Source organism: Micropterus dolomieu, linkage group LG13 (assembly GCF_021292245.1).
Source record: "Micropterus dolomieu isolate WLL.071019.BEF.003 ecotype Adirondacks linkage group LG13, ASM2129224v1, whole genome shotgun sequence".
Classification (NCBI taxonomy): domain Eukaryota; kingdom Metazoa; phylum Chordata; class Actinopteri; order Centrarchiformes; family Centrarchidae; genus Micropterus; species Micropterus dolomieu.
In genome coordinates, this window is record NC_060162.1 from 17,029,397 (window position 1) to 17,051,562 (window position 22,166).

The 22,166-nt window shown below is 40.6% G+C and overlaps 2 protein-coding genes across 17 annotated transcripts in view; one reads left to right on the top strand and one right to left on the bottom strand.

The window, feature by feature from the left end:
• Nucleotides 1–22,166, bottom strand: part of dbh (dopamine beta-hydroxylase (dopamine beta-monooxygenase)) — a 53,017-nt gene that overhangs the window by 24,208 nt on the left and 6,643 nt on the right. For 7 of the 16 annotated variants that reach the window (XM_046066855.1, XM_046066852.1, XM_046066846.1 and 4 more), the window contains one exon: nucleotides 7,084–7,265. The exons of 3 other annotated variants lie outside the window; for them this stretch is intronic. Coding sequence is in view for 2 of the 13 variants with exons in the window: in XM_046066859.1 (XP_045922815.1) it covers nucleotides 7,084–7,113 (30 nt within the window). In the remaining 11 variants the exon portion in view is untranslated. Of the gene's footprint in view, nucleotides 1–7,083; nucleotides 7,266–7,302; nucleotides 7,426–19,928; nucleotides 19,993–22,166 lie in introns of all 16 variants that reach the window. 6 more of the 16 variants (XM_046066853.1, XM_046066849.1, XM_046066854.1 and 3 more) reach the window with 4 other exon arrangements.
• Nucleotides 16,180–19,982, top strand: fam163ba (family with sequence similarity 163 member B, genome duplicate a). Its single transcript, XM_046066865.1, has 3 exons — nucleotides 16,180–16,272; nucleotides 18,790–19,418; nucleotides 19,951–19,982. The coding sequence occupies exons 1-2, from the start codon at nucleotides 16,180–16,182 to the stop codon at nucleotides 19,225–19,227; spliced, it is 531 nt and encodes a 176-aa protein (XP_045922821.1). The 3' UTR covers nucleotides 19,228–19,418; nucleotides 19,951–19,982.

Below are 22,166 nucleotides of genomic sequence, written 5' to 3' on the forward strand. Positions count from 1 at the left end.
CCCCGCATGGACACCCACCCATGCACCCCCCCCCCCCCCCCCAGTGACTGTGTGTTTCTTGTCTGCTCGCGGTTGCTGCTGCTGCTCTACCAGCCTCTCCGTCATTACAACAGGAAAGAGACGAGGAGGAGAGAGAGGGAGTTGAAGGACAAGCAGATGAGTGGGATGGAAAAGCAAATTTCAAAGACAGATGGGTGATGAAAAAAGATGAAGAAAGGTGTAGAGAGACGAAAGAATATAAAATAGGGTGCGATGGAAGGAGAAGAGGAGGAGGGACGGTTAAAACACTGGCAGAATAGTCAAGAGTGAATTCAATTACAGAGGCAGCATATACGCTTCTCTTTTTTTCTCTGGGCATTAAAAGTGTACTTACATATCAGCCTAATTACCTTTAAAATGCTCTATTGAGAGGGCAAATCATGATAAATCCGCTCTGGTGGAGAAAGAGAGGAGAAGTGGAGTGGATGGATTGAGACTGGGGGAAGGGAATATGGCTGCTCAATGATCATATTAAGTAGTCACCACCCGTTCCTCCCTTCCTCCCCCCCGTCTCTCCTCCCCTCCCCTCCCCCTCGGCATAACGCTCTGCTCTCCCCCCTCACAGCTACACCCTGACATGCTCACACATCACACTCACGCACAGATGGGTCCCTACACAGACACCAATATCACCAGCGCGCGCACACACACACACACACATGCACAAGCTGCTGGTCAGCTGCCCTCATCCCAATGAGTGATTGTAAAATAAAAAAAAATATAAAAAATAACTGAAGCTCATTCCAAGGAGTAGAAGGGAGGCAGGAACAGGGTGAGGAGAAACAGCAGAGGAACAGCTGCTTTTCCCTTCCTGTGCCTCAACCATGGCAGCTTGATTGTGTGTGTCTGTGAATTTACATGCACATGAGACATAAATAGTTCCAGTAATTGTATCAGTCAATAAGGTAAACACGAGCCTCCAATTGAAGTGCGATTAAAGTATAAATACGGGGGAGGGGGAGTTCTAAGATGGGCCTCATTTCCATAGTTTTGGCTCTTAGCAACTTAATTGCTGAGATAACATGACATCATTATACACACTATACACACAGAATTAGGACTGGCAAAATGAGCAGTCAGAATACCAGACCGGTTGTAAACAAACTCCAGTTCATCCCAGTAATCTAAAACAAGTGAGTTTGAAGTGTTAAATGCCCCTTACAGTCAGTCATTACACTGAAAACTGTATATAATCAAAGCTACATAAGAGCTATGTTGTGAAAATGTTGAATCTTCCTTTAAGACTTGCACAGCTGGCCTGTCTGTCTATATGGCCTGCAGCATGCTGCATACATTACACACTAAATATACAGGCAGACTGCATACTGCTCAGACTACATTTACAATTTGCAAGATGTCTGTGTCTACAATATACAGTACATTTCAAAGAAGCCTCTGGGCTTTGCCATTACAAACTCTAAGGTCCAAAGCCTTTTTTACAAATCGTACATGCTCATTATGGAAACAGCCAAGTTAATCCAACGTTAAATCTGAGACTGAAAAGTTGCAAACGTCAACATGCTCCTTTTGGACAGTGATGAAGCAAAAATTATTTAAGGACAAGCCACCTCAGCAGGGCCATGACTTACACTGCCATAAGAGGTGATCCCAACAAGTGCATGTGAGAGAAGAGGTTCTCAAACACAAATTCCTCTCTTTCCGATGTACTGTATCTTATTTTGCATCTTTGCAATCCTGTCTGACTGCACTGTGCTTCATGTTTATCATCTTAGAGATTAACATACAGTTAGTGAGCTGGGAAAAGTTGGTTCAAGTACAATAAGGCTAGAACTTTTAAGCGTAAACCACCTACTCAAAAAACAGAAAAGGCAACGGTGAAATGTCAGTCGGTAATAGCCCTGTCACCATAGTAACTGAAGACCTGTTCGTACTTTTACACACACTGCCTCTTGAGTGCTGACCGTTAGCACTAACAACCAAGCAATCATCAGCCTTGCACTTTTAACACATTTCCTTCAACCATCTATACATTTCATTGAGGACACTCTCAAAGGTGCCCTCTCCTGCCTTTTCTTTTTCATTTGTCCCCAACATATTTCTACATCGTCCTCTCCTCTCCTTTCTTGTTGTGTCTTCTCCTGCCTTCTACCTTATTTAACCTCTCTGCACCACTCTCCTTCATGCTGTCTCTTTGAGAGAGCTCCTGTATGTTCCTTTAGACTCCTTTAGGCACACACACACATGCAGAAGACACATGCAAAGAGATAACTAATCAAGCGAATCAAATCCTGGAAATATCAGGCAATAGTTGTTTGCTCGTACACATATTATTTCTCCTTCCAAGACATGTTTCCTGATAGTTAGCTCTGAGGAGCTTGATGCCACATACATAGGGATGTGAGCAGAACATTGTTTTTCATATATTACAGATGTACATCAGTCGTGGGCATGTGTGTGTGTGTGTGTGTGTGTGTGTGTCAGCTAGGAAGATTCAGAGATCCTAAATGAATTCTTTCTGGCATCCAATTACGACTGCCAGACAAGAGTCGTAATTTGCACGGCCACTAGAGGCCTTTGTCTGGTAAAAGATAATTTAAGCCATTTCAAAAAACAACAAATGTTTTCTTTCAAATAAGTGAATTTTAGTGGCCAGCCCACAGATGATCAAGACCAAAGGAATGTTAAGTCTGAGATTAAGAGCTCTGTTTTGGTGCAGGAGCAAGGCACGAAGCTCAGCTCTGCGTGGGTTAAGTGGTATTTTCCCAAAGCATAGTTTCTTTCCCCTTTACTTATGCCAGATTTGGTATTTTTGTGACTTGCATGGAGGACAATTTACAGGGCAGAGTGTCACTGGCAATCTAGTCATTTAGTAGCGCAATTCTGGTGTTATGTGCTTTCTGCCTTATACCTGCTCGGACCAGGTTATGGACACTGTATGTCACCCTCTAAATTTGGTTCAGCTTGAATAACTCTATTTCTTAAGAGATACGGGGAAAGAGAGCAAGTCAAGAATAGAGCCAGAGTGGTTGTGTCCAGGTACGGGAAGAACAAAAAGTGTTGAAGAACTTTCTAAGAATGCAAAGTATTGTCAGCTAGTCACATAACTGATGATCTGTGCGTGCACATTTTTGCGCATATCTGCCGGTATCATTTCCCACAGTGCATTTTGCCATATGCCAAAACTGTGTGATGATTTAATCAGTGCCACAGATATGTAGTAATGTTTGACACTCCAGTGACTCTTCTGAGTGGTGTAACTTCTTGTAAATACCATGTTTGCTTGACAGACTGCGGCTTTGAATATGCAAAGTGACGCACAGCATGATCTATCAATCTCCATGTCAGAGGAGCTGTGTAAGTGGCACTGCTGTTCGAAGTGATGTTTAAAACACAGGCCTGCCCATGCTCCCTAAGGCAGTGTACGTCAGCAGAACAGACAGAGAGCGAGAGTGGTGGAGAACAGAGAGGGAGACAAAGACAGCAAAGTTAATAGAAGGAGAGGCTAAACATACGGAGAGAGGCCACGGGGAAAAAGACAGCAAGAGAGCAGGTGGAGATAAGAGAGTGAGGTAGTGGAAAGCAAAAGCAAGGCAAAGATGACAAAAAGTGAATGACATGACTGGCAGTGTGCCAAGAATATGGATGGGGATATAAAAAGATGAAGGAGAGCAGTACTGGTTGCCTAACTGCCCTTCACAGGAAGCTTTTTGCTTGGAAGAGGCAAAGACAAATAAACATCCAGCAATTTAGTGTATATTGCAAACAACCCCATATTCACAGAAATACATACACAGATAACTTTCTAGTTAAGTCTTACTAACATAACTGCTGCCAAGGGACTCCTGTGCTCTCCTCTCTCCTGCCCACAAACCGTATGCTTTGTCAGATGTTTGGGGAAACAGAAGCAGCTGGGTTTATGTAGTGGTGAGCACTGAGATAACCAGGTTATGATGTTATAATATGACTTGACCTTCGCTACACCACCTCTTGTTTCACTACATTTACTGTGGCATCTGGCCAGACGTGAGGGGTGAGGTGTGTGTGTGTGTGTGTGTGTGTGTGTGTGTGTGTGTGTGTGTGTGTTTCTGTGTGTGTCTTTGCCAAGTGTAGGTACTTATCCCTGAGGTACTTTATGGTGCATTTTAATGCACACATTTAGATTGAATATCATGAAATATCCATTATCTAGTACAAGGACATTATGCCTGATCAAGTTACATGTCCTTGACTTACTCAAGGAGCTCAGGATTCTACATTCACACAGTCTGCAAAAACATCCAGCCTCTGTTTCAACCTTCTCTCCTCTCACACAACAAGGTCACACAGGTGCAAGCATATTTGATTAGAAATAATTTCTTCTAAAGAAAAGAGAAAAAGACCTTTTGATATAGTTAGAAAAAATTAAAAGGCCTTCTATATGGGCTGTGGCTAAACCGTTGCAATCTATCAAGGACTGTAGGAAGAGTTTGAAGTGTTACAGGTTTCACTCAACTTCAGTTCAACAGAGAAGTGCAGTAATGCCACAAATGATATTTTCATATATAACTACTGGCAGGTAAAGCAAAGAAAAGCCTTAGATGGGCAGCCTTGGCGCTGGGAGGATGCTGATCAGGAGGACGGTGGCATAGGCGGGTCCCCTCTAAAGATCAGCGATGGAGTGCAGAGCAGTAGGCCGGCGCCTATAGAGCAGAATTTGAACCAGCGACAACTGGGAGTCCGGCAGGTGAGCCGGTGGGGCCAGGGAAACAGGAGACTGCGGAAGAGCAGCAGATTGCTGCAGCACAGCAGGAGCAGGTGTCAGCCGGGTGACTGGAAATGAGGAGTAGAAGTTGACCAGGCCGCCGACTGAAAACCAGATAGGACTGGTGCCAACTGAAGCTCTAGGCAGTTGAGAGAGCCATCGGTGTCGGGAGTCATGGGGTTCATGCCTTCTCTTGGGTACTCCATGGTGCTAGTCCCAAAAGGTGACTGCTGGATATCAGGAAGGCTCCTTGACTGCTCCATCAAAGGCTCATGGGGTTCAAGGAATGCAGGACCAGGACAAACAGTAGCGATTCAGCCGGGTTGAAGGATAGAGGCCAGCACACTGGTAAACTGGCTGTAAACTAGCAGGCTGGACGCTAGCAGGCTGGGGTAAAAGCTCAGGAGAAACAGGCGGAGCAGAGCTAGTGTGGAACTTTCACCAGTAGAAAGCTACCAGCTGGGGACTCTGGGTCCTGCTTCCAGTAGACTGTGAGGAACTTGAGGAAGTCCAGCTCATCACCGAAAAAAACCTCCTGCTGAGTCCATTCTTGGTAAGTTCATTCTGTCACGGTGAGTTATGTCAGAGAATGGGGATTGAACCCAAATGCAGACAGGAAGACTGGTGCAGTTCATTGATTTGCTATCCATATAGCTTACACACAAGTTGATAGGCAGGCATGTAGGCAGACCAGTAGGCTGGCAGGTAAGTGACAGAAAATCCAACATGATATCTAGGCACATGACAAGTAGGATGAACTGGCAATGAACAAGGGAAGTGAACTGGTATAAATGGTGAGTGACTGAAGAGGGACGGAGTTCCAAGTGAGGAGTGGACAGTGTAGGCGGGGCCAAGTTCAGCCCCGACAAAACGTTTATTTCAACGGAAACGGTGGGGCCTTGGACACCCTGTTGTGTATGCAAGCACACTGCACTATACTGCCTTTTTATTACGGCTGTTTTTACATGCTTGTCGCTGCTGATTGGGTAACACCTGTCATACACCCACCAAACGGGTAAAAACATACCTCGAAGCCCATTGCGCAGCGTTGCACACCATTTCAAGGAAACATGTCATTCCAAACCGTAGCAAACCAGTGCAAAACGTTTTGAGTTTGATCTCGCCCCAGGTCACTGCACGGCTGATGATAGAATTGAGAACAGGTGTGAAGTTGGTTGTGGAAGTCAGTTGATAGGAAAAGGAAGGGAAGTTCGAGGTCATCTCGTGGACAGTTTGATGACGGCGGGTTTGGGGAGTTAGAGACAGGGACAGAGAGCAGAGCAGAGGGCTGGGGAAGAGAAAGTGTGTCTGACAAGAGGGACTGAGGAGCAAACTGTGACAGAAAGAGTCTAAATTGGAATTATCTCATTGTCAGGTGTCAAGGAGCAAATGCAATTTAATGGTGTCTTATCTAATTCAGGAAGAGGAAAAGGAATTCAATTTATTTGAGGGCAGTGTATTACCCTGAACAGACCATGTAGCCAGAGGAAAGGTTTGTGTGTGTGCATGTGTCCTTACAAATGATTACACTTTTTAGTGTTTTGCAGTAACATATGAATCTGTGACAGGGGCAGTCTCAGCCCTGTATTATATGCTTGGTGCTTGCATGGCTAACGTTTTTCACAGCAGAAGGTCCTAACGGAGCTCTGAGTATAATAACAAACTGTCTCTTCTGTCGCTGCGATTTCTCAGGAGTAGACATGACTGACACTGAACTTATAAACCTGGAGTGAATCAGTGGCAGGCGGCAGCTACAGTTGTGATCTGGTTTGGAGTTAGAATAAAATAGAATAGATCCACCTATGTGCACAGCATATACACATGCAGAGATTGTGCGTTGACAAGGGTGAGCAAAACATGCTGAGATTTGGGTTGTTTGTTGCTTTCATTATTGTTATTATTATATATAAGATATATATAAGAAAAATTGTGCAGTTTGCATAAGTATCTCTTGACAGACTCATATAAACAGCAGTTTATTTCTGAGGTGCCCTGAGACTGGAGATGCTGTCAAGTTGTAGGTCTGCTCTTGTCTATCTGTATCTATCTGTGTAGCGCTAAGCAACAGTAACCACTGTTCATGCTTTTACACTGAAGTTGCTTGAGATGTGTGAGTGTGGGAGTGTGTGAGAGTGAGTGAGTGTGTGTGAGGAGGAGATGTTAGAATAAATAGTTTGCTCCACATGTATTCACACATAAACACAGACAAATAAGTGCACTTTCCTCAAATATGACCTGAATATTAAACAGAGGTATGCTCACAAACGCATAAGTCTATCTATATTTTCTATAATTAAGTGTGTTTTCACTCGATGTGTTATTTGCAAATGTTGCTTAATTACCGTATCTAGGGGCTTTGATGCACCATTCATCCATCAAGTGGTGCTGGGCCATCATTGAGCCTCTGTTGCAGGCCGCTGGCTGTAGTTTTTACAGTGTGTCCAGCACTGCTGGCACTAGTCAGAGCTCATCAGTGACTGATCATAAGCATGTTTAATCTGCAGCCTCCGCACTCAGTGAGAGACTGTAAACATTAAACAGAGCTAGTCAGAGTAACATACCTTTGATTCCATCACTGGTTGTAGCCTTTTTCTTTTTTAGAGTTACATGTTTCTCCACTAGTGGGTTAAATTTCATCCAGATGCTCATCAGCTTATTTGGCTCCTTCAGTCAGTCTGTGTACTCTGTAAAATAGCATTATTATTTAAAGTTATGAAGTTTGCTTACTATTTAGGGTCAAAAGCAAAGTTTAAGACCTATAGAGCAGCTGTCACAGACTTTTAGAAACCCTGAACTTGTCCACATATTTCCACTAGGAGAGCTGACGTGCACTGAGGACACCTTTTTACCACTTGCCTCACTCAGTTTCAGGGCTAAGAACTGCTCTTCAATCCATCAACTGTGAAGTTCAAAGAAGTGTAATATCTCTGAGCCAACTGTAGCCCCTGCTGGTGGCTAGATTATAGCCTGTCACACACAGACTAGTGGTATTATTTGCACAGCAGAGGGTAAAGCATGGCATGGCAGACGGGAGGAGCAGGAAGTGCAGTGGCAGACAAAAAAAAAATTGATTATATGCAATTATTTTTGAGATGATATGAAAGCGAAAGCTCATTTTCTTTAATCATTCAGGGTAAAAGACAATTTTTGGGGGGGAAATGATGCACTCACAGACTGACATCCTTTAAAAAGATGTTTTTGTTAGATTTACCATAGATCTACCATTCAAAATTTGACAGTTCAAAGTGAAAGAGGCAGGAAGGCTTTTACACTGTTTGTACCTTTCACTCTTCTTACTGTAAAAGAGCAGTGAATTGAGAAGTTTGTCTGCTATGTTGCACACACACACACCAAATAATACTACATATGCTTTAACATATCAATTCTTTTGACACGATTAGAGCCTTTATCTGAGCACTGAAGTGACTCATAAAAGCATCCTCATAATGTGGTCTCCTCCAGGAGCTGATTACAGCATTTAACTGGGAAAGAATTAATGTTTGATTATTTTTCTGTACAAAATATTATTGAAGATCGCTTCTGCCACGGACTTGCTAAGAAGGAGACAAGCATAGATTAAAGGAGACTGTTTTGAGAGAACTGAATAAAACGACATTCATAAAGATCACTGTTTGCCAACAATTACAGAGTGAAGTGCCCATTAAATACCATAAAAAATGTAAAGTAGCAGTTTAGTTTCATCAGAGATTGTCCAAACTGAAAGTGTTAGCACTGCCTGATAATACAAATTTTTTTTCACTGGAATATTGTAGTGGGAACATCGTTCATTTTCCCTATGTGAATATTTCTTGTTTTGGTGATAAGGTGTACACGTAGACAAACACACAGTTGACATAAATAAATGTAGAAATATATAAATATGGAATAGACAATGCAAGTTATATAAGAATATTAAAAAGAATAAAGAAAAATAATATAACTATTTGCAGAACATATGCATTATTCTGGATTTGTGTAGTGCAGACATATTGCAACTAAATATATAAATTGACAATATGAAAATATTCAACAACAAAGATTAACAATTAACAACAAATGTGTGCAATATGCCAGGTTTGTGCGTGATATGAAATGAAATAGTGTTTACATGTGTAGAGACATATGTATTTTATTTATTGTGTGTAGTGATTTAATCCAGAAACAAAGCAGAGACGGAGACAAAACTCAGTATTTGAGAAATACTACTCTTTTGAAAAGGCCTAATTTTTTACTATTTGACAACATTATAGAGACACAACATTCACAAAGATTCCTAAAAAAACGGAAAAAAAATACATTGTCAAAGTAAAAATACAGAATGTCATGGACAAGGAAGGGCAATCATGCTTCCAGTGCATGCACAACACGTTTAAAGTTACAACGACGCTTCTTGCATCAGCATGCAATTTGAACTGGAAGAACAACTAAGCAAGGTCATTCAGATGGAGGAGATACATTTAGTAAGCTGTGTAATTAAATGAAGAGTCCCCCTGGTCATCGTGAAGTTTTTTCAAACATCCTCATGGTGCTATATTCATACTAGCCAAGGGCCATTTTTATGATATATCATTCGCCAAGCGGCACTAATTACAGAAATGTTGCTCAGGCAATACTTAGACACACGAGAGGGATAAAAACTATTCCTGGGTTCTAATCATTGCTACATGAGCAAACTAGTTCCTCTCTTTTCTTTATCCACATCCCCAAGCTTTCCCTCGCCCTTTCTTTCCGACAACATTTGGGATTTCCCAGATACCTGATTCAAGGTCAGAGTGTTGGTGAGCCAAGCTGGTCAGTGCCTTTCAGAAGGATGAGGCAAGGAGAGTTTTACTTGAGGCTGGCTCTGTGTTGTCATTATTCCTGGAGGTGGGTGTAGGGACACAAAGAAATAAAATACATGTTCGTGTGCTTGGTGAAATTTTATGCTGGAACAGGGTGAGCCAGGAGGCTGAGAAGGAGAATCAAGTGATGCTGCAGTCAGGGTCACTGCAGCCAGACAGGATAATATTGTGACAAGGCTTACTCAGGAATATGTAAGCTTATTAAAAAAATGTGTACTTCACTCTATTAGTGTGGAAGATTGCTTGGGGTCTATATTACTGCTTGCATTGAGGCTTAATGGAGATTTAAAAATGTATTAATAAACATCCGGTCAAATCAATGTTACACCATCGCATTTTCATTAATTTATCTCCTTCATCATGTGAATGTTTAGTGAACTCATCTTCTTCCTGTTGGGGAACATTTGCATAAGCACATAGGCTTCAGTATCATTTGAATTCTTAATTGTGTTGACACACTGACATCTCATGCATGTTCCAGCCTCAACATTTGTTTTTAAACAAATACATTTAATTAGAATTCTAACATCAGTTGCAATATCTTTTTTATTTTTGTTGAATATATGTGTTTGCCAGTGAAAACTCTCTGCTTATCTGCACTATGCAGGAATGTTGAACACTTATTCGATCCAACAGAAAATCGAATCGTTTCAATTAGAAGGGTCTTAAATTTGCTTTCTTTTAGAGTTAGATAAAAAGATTGATACCACTCTTATGTCTGTGTCTGTACCACAACAAGCATATCACAGCGGGACTTGAAGTTGTGCTAAACAGTAATGAAGTGTACAAAGTGGATCACAGTGGCGGTTCATTATCTTCAAGATAGTGTATAATGTATGAAACACACATAAGTGATGGGAGATGCTATAAATGTTGCATAATGGAAAACCGAATTCATTTTAATTTCCTCTGAGAAGATGAAACACGCTGTAGGTTTGTGGCAAATGCTAGCTGAACACTCACTGATTGCACAGTTTATTAGGGTAGGCAAAGAGTAATCGAGGACAAAAAGCTGTAATCAAACAGCTTTTGTCACAACACTTGATGAAGCATGGGTCACTGTGTCTTTCTTTATATTAACAATTTGGAGCTCTGTTATCAAAGACTGTGAGCTTGAAAACAAACTGCTGGCAGAAACTTGTCAATGTCAATCACTAAACGTTTAAACATAAATTCCTTTTTCGGTAATGTTTGGCTTGTGTTATCTCCTAAGAGCACTGTGCATGTGTGTATGTGCTCTGTCTTTGTATATGGCTGCAAATATATGTGTGAAATGACTCTCTGACAGCGACAGCTGTAATATAGCTCATCCTATTGTTTTCAGGGCATGTTATTGTCTCTTGTGTATGACTCGAACCCGCCACCTACTGCGTACTTCTCCCCATTCAGCTGAAAGCCTGTCAACAGCCATTATTTCTAGCAAGACCTCTGCTGTGATCCCTGCCATGTTTCATCAAAGTGTGGCTTTTTTTTTCCAAAGCCCACTGTCTGAGCATGTTAGCTAGTACTAAAATTATTGCATGTGAGTCTTTGTGTGTGTTTGTGTGTGCGTGTGCCCACTGCTATTCTTCTTTCGCCCCAAACCTCTTGTCATTCCTGTGGACGAATACCAGCAAAAGGAGCTGAGCAGACAAGTTTGCCTCTCTCCACTATTTCACATTGGAGTCTGAGTTTCGTGTGTGTGTGTGTGTGTGTGTGTGTGTGTGTGTGTGTGTGTGTGTGTGTGTGCGTGCGCGCGCGTGTGTGTGCTTAAATAATTAACACCGTTCAGGCCTAAGAGATACACATTGCCTGCCTACACTGTACAATGACAAATGCATGCACTGTGTGTGAGTGTGCGTGTGTGCATGGAGGATGGTTAAGACACATTGTGTGTACACATGAGTAATGACTTTTCCCATGTTATTGGTTGTGTGCATTAGTGTTAGTTAGCTTGTCAAGATATTGAGTATTTTTTTGTTTGTTTTTTGCAAAAGTAAAACACAGACACCCCATACGTGCTTATTATTATGTGGCTGTTTTGTGTCATCGTGTATGTGTGTGTGTTGTGTGTTAATGAGTAGGAACAATTTTCTGCAGAAACAGTTCAATACTACCACTACCACCACTGCAGGAAATACTTCATGAAATGGATAAATAAGTTATATAAAAAATATATTGTATTTTACTAGCATAATATATTTAGTCTTAGTTTTAAAGTTAAATAAAAAGCATATATCTGTATTAACAAATATAATAAACTATATCCTAGATTTAGTTTTACTATAAATCAATACATGGAAAAATGTCTCATTGGCTATATTAATTATCTTAAGTATTATTATCACACTGAAAAAAAAACTAATTGTGCAGTGTGACTCCCCTCAGTGTAGCAGTCTGAGCATATTTTTGAGCATTTCTGATCTCTTTAGATGCTAGATGCTCCACTATGTTCACAAGCTAGTTGCTAACTTTGTCTGCTTACTGCTTGCCAGGTTGATGAGTGCAGTGAGAGTGTATCAAAGCAGTTACTTGCAGGTTATAAAACCAAAACAATGGGCTGAAAGACACTAAAACGATCCCATTACACAGTGTAATTTGATCCAAAATGTTGATTTGTGCTGCTTTAAGTTCATCATTATCAGTAGACAGATTATTAATATTTAATAAAACTCTAATTTAAGCAATAAGTGAAGACTTATGAGACAATCCCTTAGAATTCAAACTCTTCTCCTCGTTCTTGTTTCCTGACACCAGAAATGTCCCTAAATCACCGCCATTCCCTCTTCAGCTTAACTCAAAGCCTTTAAGGACAAAACACTCTCACACTCTGTGTTCTCGTTGTTCCTCCATATTGATTTGGTTGGTGGACTGTGTGGCCTGCAGATTGGATTAGCGTCCAGCTGTATGCCTGCCTGAGGGAAGAGACGCTGTGTTGTGGTTGTATACAGGCCAGATAGTTACTGTAGAGACAGTCTGATCCATTCTAACTGTATAGAGCATCTCTGGAGAGACATATCCCAATGGAAGCTAACATGGTTTACACAAGTTACGCAAAGATGAATTCAACATGAATTAGTTGTGTTTCAGGGTGAGAAGGTCAGAGCTGTCAGTCACTTGGTGAATAGCACACACTGTCCCACAGTAAAGTATATGTAAGCAGGCTGAGGGACGCTGATGGAGAGCAATGTTTACACCATAATGTGGAACTGGGATAAAAATCAATGTATATTGCGGACTGGGTAAGCAGGAAATAGAATGCTCCATGTTTTGTGTCCTGACTTTGGAAGTCCTGCCTCTTTTTTCACTATTTCTGTTAGACGTTGTGTATATTGTCACAGTTGAGTTAGATCTTGACAACACAAGCCTATACTTCTGTGCGCTTGCTGCTGATAATGGCTTGCAACATTGAGTCATAGCTTAGCAACAAGCCTGCTGTCCTATTTTTGGTTTCAGGCAATTATCCACAATGCAGTGTGATGGTGTGGTCCTATGACACATCCAGATTGTGGATGTAATGGAGGGGGAAAGGGCTGTACCCACATCTGTCAAGTATCTGCAGGGTGGTTCTCAAATATACAATGTTACTAAACAACAACATACAACAACAACTTTTTTTTATTTTATTTTTTTAAATCATTGTATATGAAGAGGGCAAAAGGGCCCTGCAAGACAATGTTAAGTTAAGAGATTTACAATCCAAGTATTGTATGACCACACAGTTTTCTGATTTTACCTCTAATATTTGCTAAATTCTTGTAGTATACTCAAGCTTATGGTGGGTGTTTTTGCATTTTATTTGTTGATTCACTTAATGTATGCTTTATGATTTAAACAAGCAACAGATCCATCTCAACATTTCTATCATATGTTATAGTATATATACTGCATATACATGTAACGGTAGCCAGCTAGGCTGTGCAGAGAGTAAACCTCACTCCCCCATGCCTTAAGGGACGCAGTAGCGACCAATGCTAGTGCCCATGAGTTTTTGCCTCCTCGCTAGTGAGTCTGCCTCCCGTACCTGAGGTTGCTGGTTCAAGTCAGGACCGTGCAGTACAACCTGGGATCAGTTACATATACTAAAAGGACAGTCATATGAAATCAAATAAGATGCCTAAAATGCAATTAAAGCAATGGACAACTTGCTGTCTGTGGTTGTTACTGCAACTGTAACACTGCAGGACATTGTGGATTTGTTTTTTCAAGATGCTCCATTGATCATTAAAATAACAATAACATCAATAATGGGCAAATTATGAGCTTACACCTACATATATTTGCAGTAAGTAACAGTAACCATATAACCAGGCTGAAATCCTGCTTGTTTCTCCATGTTGCAGTTGATGTGAGACCTACATCCTCCACAGTTCAGCAGCTCACAATATTCTCTTGTGTGATGCTATATTACAGTTACAGAGTCCCACTGACCCACTGAGGTGAGTGCAGTGATGCATGTCCGCCATACAGGATTTAGGGTGGAGTTGCTCTTATCATAGCATATTATAGCTTTCAATGTAGTGTTGATGGACACACACTAGCTGCTGCAGGGATCAAACTCCTCAGCTATGTGACAGTTTCCTGCTTTACAGTGAAGCGAAAGCAGAACAAACACATTATTTTTGACAGTTTGAATGAAATTATAATGTTTGTGATTAATGTGCATTACTTTCTGGAGTAAAATTCAAATTTAAAGCCTCTAGGCTCTAGGCTTCTTCCGATAATTTAGCTGCTGTAGAGAGTGAAAAGGGGTAATTAAAGGGAAGCACTGATCTAATAAATTGAGAATGAGGTTGTTTCATTCTCATGTCAGTCATATTGCTGCAGATGTTCTTACTGTACTGTAGCATTCACCCTCAGTCATTTCCATCTGCATATGACAAGTAAAACTGCTGTGAAGGAAAGACTAAATAAATGAGTCTCATGTAGATTACAAAAAGGAAATGGCTTGGGTTTTATGAATCACATTATAGGACAGCATGCTAAAGCCACAGACACTACAAATGAAACATGCAATTTTTGCAAAGATAGATAGTTAGAGAATTCTCTGTTGTGAGTTTTGATTTGAAGACAGAGTTCACGGGTCACCCACAGCTGTCTGGTTGGATGTTTCCTGATGCAACTGAGGACATCAAGGTCGTGATCCTTCTCTCTGACTTCTTTGCTCACAATATTCTGTTTCTGTTCTGGTGTCTGTTTTTTTTTTTCTATCTGCTCACTGTTGAATCACACTGAATCTCTCCTTTGTCTGATATTCTCTTGGTCTTGGTTTTAAATAATCCCTGTTTCATCAGGAGATGCATATGACTAAGGAAGCAGGAGTGCAAATGCATAAGCACTGACCATGGATTTCTCTCCACTACCTGTTATACATCTGCCCATAAGATGTTCAGTCAATGTGTTTTTGTGTGTATGTTGTACATGCAGTTTATTTTATATTTTAAAACAGAGGCATGTAGTGAACCATGCATCACTGACTACCTGCTGGGACAACAAGTAGGCAGCTGTATTCATTTTGAGTTTGATTTTCTGTTTCAGTTAATTGGTACTGACATCACTTTTACAGTCTGACCTTTCAGCCTTCTTTTAAACACAGACATTTTGTTTGTATATTTTATTTATGCGGGCTGGTAATAATACAAAAAACACATTAGTGTTTTAAACTGTTGTGTTTGCAGCTTCATTACTACTACTATTGCAAAGGTTATGTCTAAGGTTTTTGGCATATAGTACTTAATATTTACTGAATAACTGAACATCAGCTAATGTATAGATTGTGTTTGATGTTTATACTTTGCTATTTTACCATAGTCCTAAAGATATTTTTCTTCAGCAGTTTTAAAGCAGTGGGCATGAACAAAAGTATCTGGGATTAGGCATTTGTGAGTCCTGAATGCATGCATAAAACATCTGCTGTCATTCAACCATGGGCTTGGCTTGAAGATATTGCAACACAAAATCTCCTCAGTCAACCAATCAGCTTGTCTTTATCTCCTCTTTTTTTCCCCATCCACTCCTCTTCATTTCCATGTACCCTCTGTTTATGCTTCACCTCTCAACATCTATCTCTCACACCGCCTTCTCCATCCCCTCCATCATTTTGTCTCTGCATTTCACATCTATTTATCAGACCCCTTTCTACGTGCATTACTCAGCTCATCTTGACCTCTTTCTCCCTCTCGCTCCATGTCAATTCACTGCTCACTCTGTCTTTATTCCTCTCACCTACTCGGTCACTTCAGCTCTCCTCACTCCCAACATCCATTCATTTCTTTGATGGTGTTCTTTACAGGACTCATTTCCATTGCTGCTCTGCTATTGAATGCTGATTTCCCTCTCTCTAACGCTTCTTTTTTTCTTTCTGAGATCCTATATTATGAGCAGCATTTGTAGGATGATTCTATTACATGTCTCCTAACTGCTGGATAATTCAATAACCACCACTGAGATGACACACAGTTATAATCTACTTAATGAAGCCACTGTACTGATGAATTGTATCATTTCTTCTTTCACTTGATCCCTACTCTCCTCTACTCTGTTCTACTCTTTCTCTCTCTTTGTTCCTCTCCTCCCATCCTCTTGCTCTCCACAGGGTGTTGATGGAGAGCCATTCGAATGACAGCCGGGACAGTGGTCATCACTGGCGGAATTCTAGCGACAGTTATATTACTCCTTATCATCGCAGTACTGTGCTACTGTAGGCTGCAGGTGAGACCAGTTGTTGATAGTCATAGGATGGTGTTAAATAATAAGTATAGATATTTTCATAGGTGGAATTGTTTTGTGACCCTCAATTACCAAGGATAACAGAGGCTTTCTTTCAACCAAATATTTTAATTCATTAGTATAGCTACATTCTTTGTCTGTGTCTGCCAACTTTGATTATCTTAATAGAAAATGTTTAGAAATCTGCACTGGTGGCCATGATATCTGGAGGAGTCGCAAAGCCTGTTAAGCGAATATTAGGGCTTTGTACAAGGATTGTAGACAGTAGACATGTAACTAACCTATTTGACCATCATGAAATGTCATCAGATTTGGCAGGATGTCTCAGAATGTGCACAGTCATCAAAATTTGGTTGCCAACCAAAACATTTAGTGCTTTATAAATGGCCACATATAATGCATCAGCACCTAAAACAAAAATGTTTTCCTTGGCACATGGTAGAAACCTCTCACCAAATTTCACCAACTTAGCTTGTAAGTTGCTTTGAAATCCATAAAATCCATAACAACAGTAAAGTAGAATGCAATGGCCATGCTAGCAGCTCTGTGAGGCTGTACTTTAACAATGCCTTGAGCTTGATGCGAATGTCAGCATGTCGCCATGCTGACAATGACAAAGCCAAAATGTTGATGTTTAAAAGGAATAATGTTTCCTGTGTTTACCATATTTAGTTTAGTGTGTTAGCATGCTAACATGTGCTCATTAGCATTAAACACAAAGTACAGCTGAGGCTGTGCACTTTCTGTATCAGTAGTTCTTGGGCTTTGGGACTCAAATCAGGGACAGATCATATTTGGAACTTCAGGCGAATCATAGCCTATATTGAATAGAAAATGTCCAATATTGCTTCAACACAATAGAAATAAAAGCATCAATAAGCTCCAATACTTTTCATTTCATACCAGTAAACAAAAAATGTGTTAGCACTTGGCTTTCAACGGCACTTATGCCTCAGCGTTTCTCCAGTCTGAACCCAGACTTGTCTACAAGGTCTTAAAGTTTAGCAAATCATTAGAAGTGTTACAGACTTCAGTTTCATTTCCTACAAAGAAAATCATATTGTGGTCATTTTAATTAAATAGTCATCGTGTTGTCCATCTTTCTATGCTGTTGTGCTGCCAGTTAGCTTAGCTTAACACGAAGATTGGAGACAGTGGAAAACAGCTGGCTTGGCTCTGTCAAATGGTGACAAAATCCACCTACCAGCACTGAAGTGTAAAACCACGATTTGCCTTTTTACAGATGTTTATGTGCCTGATCATTTCTTGGCCATGATCAGTAAATTCCTGGAGGATCTTCTGGTTGGCTGGCAACTGCTCAGAGCCAAGATATAGTCAGGCAGATAACCCCCTTAATAAAAGACAACAAAAAAAATATTTTTACACTTCAGTTTTTATGCAGATTATATAAACAAGATAAAACATGTTAATTAATGAGCTTTAGAGGTGCTGGTGGGCAGATCTTGATATGTTATGCTAAACTAAGCTAACCAGCTTCTGTCCGTGGAGGGTTATCGGCTATCTACTTTATAGACAAAGGGTGTTACTGTATCAGTCTTTTCATCTAATTCTGCCAGAAACCAAATAATCTTATTTCCCAAAATGTCAAACTTTTGCTTTAATTTATCAACTTCTTCCCCTAATTTGCTTAATTTTGTGTAACTGTACACAAAATTCCTAAAATCAACTTAAAGTTGCATACTTTTTAAATACTAAAAGGCCTTTTCACACCTGTGGGACTGAGCTTTATTACAACACTGACCACTGACACCATGACTGATCCTTCGTATCAAGGTTCAGAAAATATGTGTGAAAGCAACATCTTGCAACATCTTGTTATCATGTAGCTCTTCATTTGCTCCCCAGCCTCTAACAGAGTACAGGGACAGGACAGAGTCCATGAGCAAGACACTGAACTCCAAATTGCTCACAATGGTATCACTAGGGCCTTCTATGGTAGCTCATGCGAATGGGTGACGGAGATGCTAATTATAAAGCACCTTGAATTAAAGCAGTCCATTTACCAAGATCAACTGGAAACTAAGGTGAAATTGCTAGAGTGGAAATTATATGATCCTTTTCACTTTGAGCTGATTACAGTTCTTAGGATTTTTATATTTCACAGTAAAATCAAAAGTGACCCCCAAATTATAGTTCATATTTGTGGGCATGATGCCAGGAATTCATTTGAAAACTACATTTTGTGGGCCAGAAATAGCAACCATAAATTCTCCACTGAAAGGTGGATTCTGTATACAAGTCTGTTCAAAATTATTGAGGATTTGTCACAGAAATCAGCCTTTCTGACACTGTAGCGTACAGCTTCACGGTTATGGCACATCTAGGGTCATGTGGGTTGAAGAACACCTCATGGATAAATAATGTGGGGCTAAATTTTGAGAGATATGCTGTTTGCACTAATATTCTCCCTCATTTCTTCTCTTGTCTCTGCTCCCCATCATCCTCCATATCCCGCAATCCTTCCTCTCCCACCACCAGTATTATTGCTGCAAGAAGGAAGAGTCCGAGTCGGAGGAGGAGGAGCCAGACTTTGCAGTTACCTCCCGCCTCCCGCCAGTCCACTCCAATCATAACATTGTGGCGGCAACGGCCGCCGCCTCCTCCATCCCAAATGGCCCCGCCCTTTTCTCCACCCCTCCGCTGGCCAGGAAACTAACACGTTCACAGACCTTCTGTCCATCCTGTACGCACTATGAGTTGCCTTTCTACCTCCAGCCCCCTCAGCCGCAGCTACACCATCAACCAGATGGATTGAGGAACGGAGGTGACCGGATCAGCTACCGCAGCGTCCAGCAGCAGGATCTGGACCTGCCAGTGCCTGTGAACATTTCAAACTACCGTAAACCAAACCTCGCCCGGTCGGTAACCATGAGGGACATGTTCACACGCAGCTGTAGCATAAGTACGGATGTTTAGCTTGGTGAGGCTGGAACTCGGTGTAAGTTTATGCTTAAATTAAGTGGGATGGCCTAGGCCGGACTGGGTTTTTGTCATCTTGACCAGTTTAGTCCAGTCTAGTATGGGGTGATCTAGTCTGGTCTCGTTCTACTGGTCACCTCCTTGCAGAATGGAGGACTCAGATGGCTCTCAGGACAGGATTTTCAAAGGTACTATGCTCAGGTCCAGGACCTTACACTTGGGCCAATATAGAGTTCAAAGTATTTAAAAAATGTTAAGTTATCAATAACATGAACTTCTTGGTTTGTTTTGTTTGAATAACTCTTTTTTAATGATAAGAATGGAATTTGTTTTACGATTTTAAAATTTTTTGTGTAGCCCTACTTCCTCTGGCCTCTTCTACCCATGGATGAAACATAAGACAGATTCCCGCCATGTCAAAATGACATAATCGGCAGGGATTTTCTCTCTGCCATAGCTGCTACAAACAAAATATTATTAGGAGAAGTCCAGTGTTTCCCTCTCCTATGATGGGATGATCTGTCTGTTCCTCCATCTACAGATTATAGAGATTATAAAATATCACCCACCACCAGTGGAGAGACTAGAAGAGGAAGCAGGATGTCGAGTTTTAGCAGCCACACACAGGCATTTTACATAGATTTAACATAGGCCATAATATTTTAAAGACATAAAGGGCTCACAGAAGAAGTAAATACCTGCTTGTTTTTCCTTTCATAGACGCCTCCAGTTTGACGGGAGGCTGGTTTCTCAGAGCATCTGCTGACAACACAAAGTGTACATATATAAATATGTAGTATACTACACTTCAGCAGAGAAAGACCTCTGTGTTCTTGCCAGCAGGGTGGACCAGGTGCCAAAGGGGGATGGGTTCTTGTATTTGTGTGTGTGTGTGCTTGCATGCATGTATGCGTGTGTGTGTGTGTGTATAACTTGATCAATTGTTATACAAGAATTCATATTCCATACAATTAAACACAATCTGTCCCCCCTATATGAACCCAGTGGTGGGTTGCAATAACATTTTAAACATTTATTGTAAAGGGTGAAGGGATTGTATTAGTTTCCGTCTGTCAGTTTTACCTTTAAATTCATGTTAGTGCTAAGAATGACCCAACCAAATGATACGACAAACTCTTAGGTGGGTTTGCAGCTATTTTGTAAATGTCTATTTTACTGATTAATGCTATACCACAGAGTCAAGTTGCAGGTGGCAGTCACGTAACTTTACAAAGTGATATTCATTATAGTTATTCGCTGAAGTTTCATTTTGTGGACTGCATTCCTTGCGCTGTCTCTGATTTGTTGATATATGGATTCATTGGCTTAAGATTAATTCACCTTTGAAGGCATATCTATAAATATTTAACAGGCAGTAACATACACTCCAGCCTCTCTCTTCTCTCAACTCGTTGGACTGAGGAATATTTGCTCGTGCTCTGAGGTACTCGGAGAATTCCTTCTTGCGTTTGTTTTTATTTTCTGCACTTGGCAAACCGGCTAGGCTCGAGGGCTCATATTCTGACTGGAGGAAGCAGTGGCTGAATTTTATGGACACAAGACACACATTTAATGAATGAAATTATTTACTGCTGTGTTTCAAGAAGAAATGCCAGTGGTTGTGTGAGGGGCTTGAAGCCGATTGGATTGTCCCTCTTGGATCCCCCGCCCCTCAAAATGGATGGTAAATGCTGTTGTACGCCCTCTCTCTCTTTCTCTCTTTCTGTCTCTGATGATTTTATCAGCAATCATGCTCATTTATTTTCCCAAAGGGTCAAAACGTGAGTGATTTTGTTTTAAGTTTTTCCTCTTGTGACATGTGCTTCCCTGCAAATATACTATGACACACAAACACATGCACGCACACATACACACAGTTCTCAATGCTATGCTTTCCTTACTTTTTAAAAAGAAACTATGTGACAGTTGCACAAGACATTTAGTGCCATAAAGAATTATAAGAGAAATGTATTATTATTATTACAAGTGTTTATTCAAATGCAGTGTTGCTTTTACCCTGAAGTATTTGAATTACTTGCTTTATTTTATGATCCATCTGGTTTTTCAGACTCAGTACAGTACAGCAGAAATGTTTCTGTCCTTGTTTCTAATGTATAACTAACACACACATTGTTGCTAATAAAATGGTGTGAAACTCCTTCTGATATGGTTTGCTGTTGCTGTTAATTTTACCAAAACCAAATGTGGAGTAAAATGTCCTTGTGATTCAAATTCATATTCAAATGTTTTTGAATGACAAGCATTCATTCAATTCAAGTAATTTACACGTTTTAAAAGATGTTTGCGTGGTGTATACTTTAATATGAAGTGAAGCCTCTTGATACAAAGGTTTATCCATAGACATTTACTGTAATGAGAATATGTATTCCCTGGGCAGGCAGGACTCCACAGGACCGTATTTCTGCTGGCTGCCAAATGTTGAACAGTGGATTCAACTAAAAGCATGGTGCATCATCCGGGATTATCTGATTTAGTCAATTGCTGTAGGCACGGTAAATATCAGCTAGATGAAACATATGCTTTGGTCGGAGCACCACACCACAAACAGCCGAGCCGTACAGAGAGCCCGGCAGGCAATCTTGTAGAAAATACAAATTTTATTTGATGTCTAGACTGCAGGATTTAGACCATTAGGTTTGCCGATTAAAGTAGATTTTTTTGGAAGAAAAATGAATGTGTGCTATCCTAGATTGAAAACAGCAATCCAGTTCTGATTTGTTTGGTGTATATGTTGGCTATTTGTTGTTGATGCCACTAATAAGCCAACATCTGTTCATAATCTCAATTGACAGAGGAAAATGATTATTATGAAATGATTGTTATTGCATAGCGACAGTTGTATTCTCTAAAAGGTTACAGGTGTAAATGTGTCTGGAAACCAGTGAACCTACTAACTGTTTTTTTTTCTTTTATGT

What these genes read in the sequence shown, in the direction of transcription:
- fam163ba (XM_046066865.1), top strand. Translation starts at nt 16,180, where the DNA reads ATGACAGCCGGGACAGTGGTCATCACTGGCGGAATTCTAGCGACAGTT. An exon ending in TGTGCTACTGTAGGCTGCAG is followed by an intron (nt 16,273 to 18,789) that starts GTGAGACCAGTT and finishes TCCCACCACCAG; the next exon opens with TATTATTGCTGCAAGAAGGA.